This window comes from Emys orbicularis, chromosome 17 (assembly GCF_028017835.1).
Source record: "Emys orbicularis isolate rEmyOrb1 chromosome 17, rEmyOrb1.hap1, whole genome shotgun sequence".
NCBI classification, from domain to species: Eukaryota; Metazoa; Chordata; order Testudines; family Emydidae; genus Emys; species Emys orbicularis.
The window spans coordinates 16,712,161-16,722,864 of record NC_088699.1 but is presented as its reverse complement, the minus strand read 5'-3'; the positions used below and the strand labels follow the sequence as shown (position 1 = coordinate 16,722,864).

Here is a 10,704-nt window from a genome sequence, read left to right as displayed (position 1 = left end):
ATAATGAGATAAACAGGAGTGGAGTTCAAAATAAATAACTTCAGACATTGGGTATTAGTGCTGATGGGCACAGAGAACCAAAGTAATAATTACTTAACACGAACAATCATGTTTATTAAGTAAATGCGATTACACTAGTAAAGACTGAAATTATCAAATGGTGGGGACTCTGATTAATAATTTACTTTGTTTACTTGATTTAACATTCATTAATATCTTTTTACTGCTTTAGATCTGTATGCATACTTAGAAAACTAAGTGAATTTACTCCAAGTCTCAATCTTACTTGACTATTAAGACAAACTTAAATATATGCACAGATAGAGTAATTAAGATGCTATTAAAGCCCAAACATATACTAGTCAGTTATATAAAAAAAGTAGTAAAGTATATGCTAGGTCTGTTGATTAATCTCAGTTGTTATTTTTTTGAATGCAGTTATTTTTTGTACATAATTCTACATTTGTAAGTTCAACTTTCATAGTAAAGAGATTGCACTACAGTACTTGTATGAAGTGAATTGAAATATACTTTCTCATTTTTACAGTGCAAATATTTGTAATCAAAGTAAATATAAAGTGAGCACTGTACACTTTGTTGTAATTGAAATCAATATATTTGAAAATGTAGAAAACATCCAAAATATTTAAATAAATGGTATTTCTGTTTAACAGTGTGATTAATCACGTGATTAATCGCGATTAATTTTTTTAATTGCTTGACGGCCCTAGTATATATATGCCTTTTGGAGTTTCATTATATCCATAACTCATTGGTCTATTTACACCAGCATCTCCTTGTGTTTGAAAACTGTTAAAAGCAAGTTTGAAAACAGTTTCTGAAAATGTGATTACACTGATTGTTGTGGATGTGTCGTAGCGTAGTTAAAAATGCTTTCCAAAAGACTCTTGTTGAAACTAGTTTCTAGTGTTGAATATTTTTAAAGATTATTTTAACAAAGTTATGATCCATCCACCCTGTACTGTGAAGAGGGCCATGTAAGTACCTAGCTAAAGAGAAACTTTTGTTGTTGTTTTTAAATGTTTTTCTGGGCAGGCCATCGTGGATGTGTAACAGACTCCTTATTAATAGTTCCTAGGTTAATGTAGTGATTTTAAGCCATGTTTTCTAAGCTACAAGTCTCTCTAAACATCGGTGATAGTAACTTAGGTGCTAAGCACCTGCATCTCCTTCTAAAGTTAATGGGTGTTGTGTGTACTCCGTACTTCTCAATATCTGGCCCTTGATTAGTAAGCTTTTTCTTGACTGCTGTACGGAAAAAATGGAAGTGTCAACCTATGCATGCTAAAATTAAGGAAATAAGAGTGCCTTGGATTCTGAAGAGAGAGATCCTATGCTTCTGAGTGGCATAATTATGTGAATTAAATTTCATTAGTTTCATCGGGACTTGGTTTTTAAGTAGCAATATTCCTCTGATGGGTTTGGATAAGCCACTTTAAAAATGTAAAAAACACAGTGCTGTTCTTGTTGATTCTACCGCTGAGAGTTAAATCCCTGCAGTGGGAGTTGGTTTGAAATGGCGACAGCAAATGTCCCAGCTGCTGTGTTTAGTGGGTCACTGTTCCTGAGCGTATAATGGTGCCATATTGGAATGGTAAGAGTGCACTTATCAAGAAAGCTACTCTCAGATGAAAGTTGTGAATACCTGTACCATATGTTTGTGTGTATGTGGAGCAATCCAATGTTCGGTATAGAAATCAGACATGAGAAGTGCCAGATGTTAATTTCACTGAGCCTTCTCGCTCCTGTTTTGTGTCTGGTCCTGGTCATTTTAACTGGGAGGTAAGGATTTGACCTACAGGTCGTATATGTTTTTGTGAAATAGATTCCTGTAACCCTTCACTTTAACTTCTCTTGGGTTATGGCAGTCTAGGTGTAAAATGTATTTGTCTATCTTGCTGTGCTATTCATAAAGGGAAATTTAATTGTCTTCCTTCCTTTTCTCCCCAAACAGCATATTCTCTGTACAAACAAAACTCTTTAAAAAGCGTAGTTCTTCATACTCATGCCAGAATGTTGTTTCTCTTGCTTTTTTGCGTCCATCAGAAACTGTCAGGGAGGATATCTAACACCTCGGGGCTGCAGGGATTGGCATGTGCACTCTTCTGTAAGAATAAGAAAGATACAAAGTAACTTTCTCTTGTGGTTTGGCTTTCACTTGCCACAAGCATTTCTATTTCTTTGCTCTCAGAAGTGGAAGTAAGCCAGAAACGTGCTGAATGAGCTACATCTAGGTCCCAGTTAACCTACACAAAGCTACCATTTTTTGTTTTCTTATCCCTGGGTGCCCATTTTGGTCATTTGCTTTGTGTCCTGGTGACCCTCTCTCCAGCTGAGGATGGCCAGATCCTAGCCTTGGTGTCCCATCACTAGTACTTTGTGTAATAGCTTATTTAATGTTACAGGTCTTTACTTATTAGGCGAAAACTTCTTCTCAGGCAGTCAATTTAAAGGAATTACAGATGATAAATAATACTAAATGCTACTGACCTCTTTGAAGGCCCTTTCCCAGCAATAGGATTGTCGAAGACTTACAAATATATCATTAGCGGTGTTATAGAAACCTACTTGTGATAGCTACTGCTTACCAATTTCATGGTCATAGGATTTTAAAATTTGTAAATTTTGTGATTTCAGCTATTTAAATCTGAAAATTCACATGTTGTAATTGTAGGGATTCTGACCCCAAAAGGAGTTGTGTGTGTGTGTGTGGGGGGGGGGGGGGGGTGTCGCGTTACTGCTACCTTTACTTCTGCACTGCTGCTGGTGGTGGAGCTGCCTACAGAGCTGAGCAGCTGGAGAGTAGGGATGTAAATATCGGTTTTAACAAGTTAAACGATTAAAATTATATTGTTTAATTGGTGAACTGTTAACTGAGGTCGCTCCGGCCGGCCAGGTGTGGGGCGGCGGGTTTAATGGTAGAGGTTGGTTAACGGTAAACCTAATGCTTACCATTTAACCTCTTACAGCCCTACTGGAAAGTGGCAGCTGCTGGCTGTGTGCATGGTATGGCATTTCCACCCTTACTTCTGCGCTGCTGCTGGCAGGGTGCTGCCTTCAGAGCTGGGTACCCAGCCGACAGCCGCTGTTCTCCAGCCACCCGGCTCTGAAGTCAGTGCAGAAGGAAGGGTGGCAATACCGTGACCCCCAACCCCCCCCATAAAAAAACCTTCTGACCCTCCCTGCAACTCCCTTTTGGATCAGGACCCCCAATTTGATAGATGTTGGTCTCCGCTGTGAAATCTGTATAGTATAAGGTAAAAGCACACAAAAGATCAGATTTCACTGTCTGTGAATTTGGTAGGGCCATAGCTAAAGCTCTGGTTCAGTTTAACTTTTTTGACTAGTACATTGGCACATGTTCAAAGTATCACACAGATTTTGAATAAGCTTCCACCGAGTGTTAATCTCAGGAGATTTTGTTGCCCTTCACCATTTAAGGGACTAATCTTGTGGTCAGGTGCAGACCTATTGAGCTCAATGGTGCTATGCCTAATAATGAACACTATGCCCCTATACTATAGACTGGCAGAGATACAGGGGGGAAACTGCAACATTTAGAGGAAAATGTGGTGAAATGTGAAAGGAATTTTCCAGGTGTGTGGCTGCTTTTGTCAGGGTCGATCGATTCTAAATCATCAAGTGCAAAGCCTTGATTTTTTTTAATTTATTTTAATCAACTTTTCCATTTATACTTCAGTTATTTTATAAAGAAAAGTGCATTCTCATAGGTATATATAACCATTGAAACACGTTGATTTACATCTAAATAGAGACGTTACAGTAGATTTGGTACATATTTTTGCTACCTAAGGGGGCACACTTAATTGTATATATATTTTTAAAGCATTTACATAGCTTAATACTTTCAGATTCTTATTAATTGTACAATTTTAATGTTAGAAAGTGGTGAATAATATATTTATTAGATAATTAACTTTTTGCTCATGATTTGTGATAAGGTTTGTGCATTAGGTTGGTAACTGTAATCTAATTAAACCGAAAACAGCACATAACATTTATTTTTATTAAACAAAACCTTAAATGTTTTGAATACATAAAGTTCTCTTATCAAAACGTTTCACATTTAGAACTAAATTATTGGTTTAAAAAAAAAAAAGGGGTTAACTATAGACAGTGAAATAAGCGGATCATTTAACACTTTGAGTTAGTTTTCTCAGCCTGAAGAAGAGCTCTGTATAAGCGCGAAAGCTTGTCTCTCTCACCATCAGAAGATGGTCCAATAAAAGATATTACGCCACCTGCCTTGTTTCTCTGATTATTTCTGGTCACCCTGAGAAATTTTCAAATATGCCTTAGTCAGAGTGACTGGAGTTTAAGTTCTTACTCACCTAAGTCTCTTAAAAATGAGAGCGTCTCCTAAATTACTTAATTGTCCTTCTAACTTTTAAAACTAGTAGATCTCCTCTCCCCCCTCCTCACTTTTCTTCATAGATTGGAAGAGAAGTAAAAGCAGGAAATCTTGTCTAAATCCCAATCAGTTTATCTATTTTTGAATGAATTAGTTCAAATGAAGAAAAGATTCTTTCTGTGCCTGCGGAAGAGGATACTGCTGTCAAAAGCTCATTTAGCAGTTCCGCAAACTGTGATTCCATGTGCTTAGCTACTGACTTTCTTTAAATTGAGAACTGAGCGAATCAGAGCTTAGGTAAGGAAAAGCTATAAAATAAGGGTGATCAGACCACTCAAGTGGGCTCAGTGGATGATTCTTATGAGATACATGATGGTATCTCCTGGAGTCAGAGGCCATATTTCTGATTTTGCTAGTCTTTCACCCAGTGGCAAAGCCCGAGTTCCCCACAGGGTCAAGCGCTTAATACAGTGAAATTTATTATGTCCTATTTATAAAGCTTGACCTCAAAAGTTAGACGTTTTTCCTTTTATTTTTTTCTTTATATAGAAAAGCAGCCTTTAAAGCAGAGTTTTTGATAGCGGCTTATTGATTCAGCATATTTTTTTATTGAAAATGTTTTAAGAGATTATAACATAAGGCTTTAACATATTTGTTGTTAAATTCAGATTTCATTTTAAATGGGTTTATTTAAAAAAAATTAAATAACAAAATTATAAAATCCCATTAAAAAAAAATCATCAATTTTTATCCACCCTGCTTTTTGTAGAGGGAGGGGGGAACAACTGATTTTACATTAATACAATATATTGTGATATGTGTAATTGAAAATGTTAGGGAAATGAATGTTATTCCATCTGTATACAATTCTAGATAATACATTTAAATAAAACACAAGTTTTACAGGGGTAACTGGATGAACCTCTGGCCTGTGATATACAGGAGGTTAGATTAGATGAGCTAGTGGTTCTTTCTGACCTTAAACTCTATGAATCAGAATGTATTTAATCCAGGTTCCAAACTGGATTAATCAGGTATAAATATCCTGGGCTGGTACAAGGTGCTATGTGACCTTTTAATGAGGAGAGGACTGTCCTGTTCTGTTTTCATCTGAAATACAGCAGTATAGCTCTTTTACCATCTTTCTGGGGTTAATGTTTACTACTGAACCAAATGGAAGAGTAAACCTACTGAATGACTGACATAATTAGCTTCAGCCCCTGGCAGTGTTATGGAGGTATCCAGTTCAATTGTAGACTATACTTCATCTTTAGCTTAAGAAATCATTCAGGCTCTGTGTATACAGATGGACTTGCTTAAATTGTGATGTCAGTATTTTTAAAATAGCCTAGGCAAGTACATTCAGGCCAACATTAGCACAGTAAAGCAGGAGCTAGAGGGCACTCTGGCTTTATCAAGGAATAAGCGAGGGACACAGTTAGATTCTGATTAACAGCGTTTAGGCCGTTTTTAAGACAGATAGCATTAGCTGCAATACATTGTATTTTAAAGCTACCAAACAACTTTGTTAAATCACCATATTTGAACCTTGCAAGCATGTGTGTCTGGAGAAGGGACTGTCTCAAACATGACTTAAAAGTGTAGTTGTAAAATGGACAAGACTTAAAACAGCAATTTGCTTGATTTACGTGTACTGTGTACTATAGAGTTGCTTGATGTTGCTAAGGTAACTACTGAATATCCAGGTTTCATTTGCCAGACTTTTGAACCTCTGTAGTAGTCCACTTGCAGGTGATATGTTCAGTATAGTGCAATGCTTTTTTTAAAAAAAAGAAAGTGCTACATTCAGTTAAAATTGAAAGGGACAGCTACTAAGGATGAAGGGACAGAGAGAACCCCCAGTCGCATTTAATCTAGTCAGTGTATTGGGTTAAATCCCTTTGTAGAAGGGACTAACCGCCCAAATTTTCAAAAGTGTGTATTTTGCACATACGAAATGGATATTCGTGTGCATTCACCATCCTGACTTGTGCTTAATTTGTGCCAGGGCACACCTCTAGGCTTGGCAGTTTATAGCCCCAGCACCTCTGGGCTTGCTGTGTCAGTTATGAAAATAAAGTTGCTTGAGCCTCAGCACCTCTCTCGTTACAAATTAAGTACTGCATGAGACCCTTGAAGAACTTGAGACAAAATGTCTGCCCAAGTTATAGAAAAGGAGCAAGATCATAGAATGCACTTTTCCAGAATGCCTTGATTGTCCTGAGCTTTTCTTGATTCTATTGTGCTTAACGGAGACTTGCACAAGATGGTTTACTGTTTAAGAAAGTACTCTTCTCCCAAGTGTTTGGCAAGAGTTTGAGTTAACTAGGTGTAAATAAAACAAGTTGTAACTGTCCAGCAGAAAAAATCCCTTCTCTATCAGTTGCTCAGGTTTCATTCTCATGATGCGATCATACCATGTGTTCTCCCATCATCCAGAGATTTTTCCAGCGAAAACAGAATAGCCAAGTCCTAATATTTCTAATGGTTACTTTAAAGAATAAGCCCAAGCTTTCTATAAATCATAATGTTTATAAAAGGCATTAAACCTTTTTTTTTTTTTTTTGCTGGCCACTTTTAAAATTTGTTTCTATTATATTTCAGTTTATAAAATATAAAAGTCTGTTGGTACCCAAATAGGTCCAACTAGGCTTTGAAGTTGACATCCACAGGTAGCTGAATGGTATATGAATAAAAATGTCCAACTCTTTGCTGCTACTGTTGGTATACCTGAAGACACTTTTCTGCTAGACTGAGTTAACGTCTTAGGATATGCAGTTGATTACCAGGAAGATTTTTTCAAACAGAAAACCCTAGAACTTTAAGGGTAGAGATGATGTCCATGTTTTAACTGTATCATATGTAGTTTATCCACATAAGTACTAATCCGGATACTCAGGCTATCGAGGATGCTTGAGAACAAAATCAAACTGAAAAAATGCAACACACAATTCTTTAAGTATCTAGAATGAACAATGTCAGTTACCCAAGGTCTGTATTCTAGTCAGGATGTGTCATCTTACTAATTAATTTAAAAATCTAATTCTTACAAAATGTCTTTGGAATAGGATAGGGGAAATGTAAAGAGAGATCATGGAGGTTTTTTCCTTTTTTTGGGAGGGGTCCAAATTTAATCTCTACCCTTTTAAAAAAAACTTTAGTTTCCACCATGTAACAAAGGATTTAGTGTTCTTCCATTGTTGTGTAGCACCAAGGTCTGTAACAGTTTTATTTTTTGTTTTACAGGGATAATGGCCCAAGCAGCAACACCAGCATTGTCAGTCCATGATGAGGACTCCTCTGAAAGCAGAATGGTGGTTACATTCCTCATGTCAGCACTTGAGTCAATGGTTAGTGTGGCTAGTTGCTTCAATATGTTAGAATTATGTCGCTCTAACATACGAAATGACAACATTTTCTTGAATTTGTTGCATGCCAGTTTCACTTATAGCTTTTATGCTTTACCTTTATGTAGACTGCTCTATGATAGAAGAGTAGAACTGTAGAGTACTCAAGAGTGAGTTGATAGCATATTTTTCAAGGAAAAAACCTCAGTTCAGTCTCTACTCAAGCAAACCATGCTAATAATAACCATGACTTTTGACTATAGTGGAGATATGATCTGAACTGAGAGATTGCACTATTAGGCTGGGATTTCAGACAGCAGTTGAGGGCAATTTGTAGTTTCCAACTTGGTTAAGCGACTGTAAGGATAATTATGCTATGCTAGACTAGTGTATTCCTTGTCTACTCTAGGGGATTGCACTGGTGTAGTTGTACCAGTAGCTGAAAGCCAAGTATAGACGTGGCCTTAGTCTTACAGGTTTAACTTAAGACAACAGTGGAAACACCACAGAACTGTTGAGTTTGAAGATATTGAACAGGAATGCTTCTCCTGCTTCCTATCATGAGGATAATCCTGTGGCTAAGGCATAGGACTGGGAATTGGGGGTCCTCCTTGTGACTTTGAGTAAATCTGTTAATCTCTGTGATTTGGGTTCCTCATGTTTAAAATGAAATAGATAATATTTATCCTCACAGGAGTGTTTTGAGGGTAAGGCTTTGTCCACACGTAGAATTTGTACAGACTTGACTAAATGGGTTCAGAGAACGTTTAGTTAAGTTGGTGTATCCCCTTTGCACAAACACTCTTAAATCAGCTCAATCATTATAAGGCTAAATCAGTTCGAATGTTTACACAACCAGGGTGTACCAGTTTAACTCAGGCCTGATCTGCCCCAAAACTTAGGTCAACCTAACTACATTGCTCAGAGTTGTGAAAATTTCACACCCTGTATGATGTGGTTAGGTTGACTTCACCACCACTGTAGACAGAATTCTTCCTTCAACCTAGCCTCTGCCTCTCAAGCGGGGTGGATTTACTACAGTGATGGAAAATCCCCTTCTGTCACTGTAGTGCCTACTCTACAGCAGCATAGCTGCAGTAGTGCTAGTACTTTAGGCGTGGTCCACACTAACCCCCCACTTCGGACTAAGGTACGCAAATTCAGCTACGTTAATAACGTAGCTGAATTCGAAGTACCTTAGTCCGAACTTACCGCGGGTCCAGACGCGGCAGGCAGGCTCCCCCGTCAATGCCGCGTACTCCTCTCGCCGAGCTGGAGTACCGGCGTCGACGGCGAGCACTTCCGGGATCGATCCCAGAAGATCGATTGCCTGCCGCTGAACCAGGAAGTAAGTGTAGACGTACCCGTAGACATACCATCTGTTTCTGAACAGATTTAGTTCAATTGGTACAATGTGTGTAGACAACACTTAACTTCACTAATACTTCTAAAATGCTTTTAGATTCTCAGATGAAAGGCACTATAGAAGTACAAATTATCTATTGCTAATGGATAGCATTGTGTTATTTGCAACAGCTTTGAGAGCTATACCATGGCAACACTAGAAAATAAATTGTTTTCTGCATGGTTTCATGTAAAATTGCATTAACTGTACTTTTAACTATTGTAGTTCAAAGCCGCTCTGTTTTTTCTTTTATAGTGTAAAGAACTTGCGAAGTCCAAGGCAGAAGTCGCCTGTATTGCTGTGTACGAAACAGATGTGTTTGTAGTTGGAACTGAGAGGGGAAGAGCTTTTGTCAATACAAGGAAAGATTTTCAGAAGGATTTTGTTAAATACTGTAAGTTTCCAAAAAAAGTATTTCACAAATACTTAACTATACATTATAGTACACTGAACTCTGTACCTAACAAATGTTGCAATGCCTTGGTCTTGCCATAATTGACAGAATTATAGTATGTAGATCAGTGTTTAAGAACTTTTTTATTTTTTTACCACAAACATAATAGTCAACATCCACTGTTTAGTTCACAGTGCTATTTTTACCTCAGCCAAAAGGTAATGTTACCAGACTAGCTAATGTTATTTTAAACGTGTTAAACTCTGTCTACACTGAAGGTGCAAAGTGGTGTTTTATATCATGTTTGCTAACTCAGTTTTTAAAAAGCATCTTTTTTCTTAGTGTAGAAGACAGACTCTTAGGTAGTCAACTACTTCCAACTATGAAAGACAGTCCCTTAATTCTTCAGGTGACTTCATATCTTCTCAAAGGATACATGAAGCTTTTGACATAGGTAATAAAACTTTAGGATTTGCCTACAGCTTTTTGTAACGCTATAATTATATTGCACAACATTAAGCTATGCTGATAGAAGCATATTTATACTGGTATGAGAGCATCCATAGTTGGGGGTTGTCCTGCTTTAACTAGATCTGTTTCTAAACTATACTGGTCTAGCTAAATGGTACAATTTTGGGTGTAGACAAGGCCTAAGAGATGGCCCACTTAGAATATGCCAAAGTGTCTTTCAAAAGCTTAATGACCTGTCTTGGATCCTGTATTTCAATGATCAGTCTGCCCATCAAGAAAAATGGTTTCTGCTGGGCTTTACATATTGGTCATTGAGGAATGTAGTTTTGCCTGGTTAAGTGGAGTTTTTGTTAAAATAATTCTTCACCCCATCTCCTTCGATTATTAAATATTGCTTGACTGATCGACATATTTCCCTCTCCTACCTTGTGTGTGTCATATCCTGAGACCAACACACCTACAACAACACTGCAAACAGGCCGATTTAGTCCATGACAGAAATAGTGGACATACTTGAACAGTATTTTCGCTGCTGTTTAAAATTCTAAATCAGAGCTCATTCTCTCAGCACCCATTCTTTATTCAGGGCAGGACTCTCAATTGTTTAACTGTCATACAGAATTATATACACATTCAGCCACTATAGAAGTAATTATTCTGCTTGATCTGCAGTGAAGTTACTGTTCAAAATACA

At 37.4% G+C, this 10,704-nt stretch overlaps 1 protein-coding gene across 5 annotated transcripts in view; it reads left to right on the top strand.

The window, feature by feature from the left end:
- Positions 1–7,644: 7,644 nt before the first annotated feature.
- The window catches only part of GTF2I (general transcription factor IIi), a 62,650-nt gene continuing 59,590 nt past the window's right edge, over positions 7,645–10,704 (top strand). For all 5 annotated transcript variants that reach the window (XM_065418458.1, XM_065418454.1, XM_065418457.1 and 2 more), the window contains exons 1-2: positions 7,645–7,743; positions 9,401–9,539. In XM_065418458.1, the coding sequence (XP_065274530.1) occupies positions 7,645–7,743; positions 9,401–9,539 (238 nt within the window). The remainder of the gene's footprint in view (positions 7,744–9,400; positions 9,540–10,704) is intronic.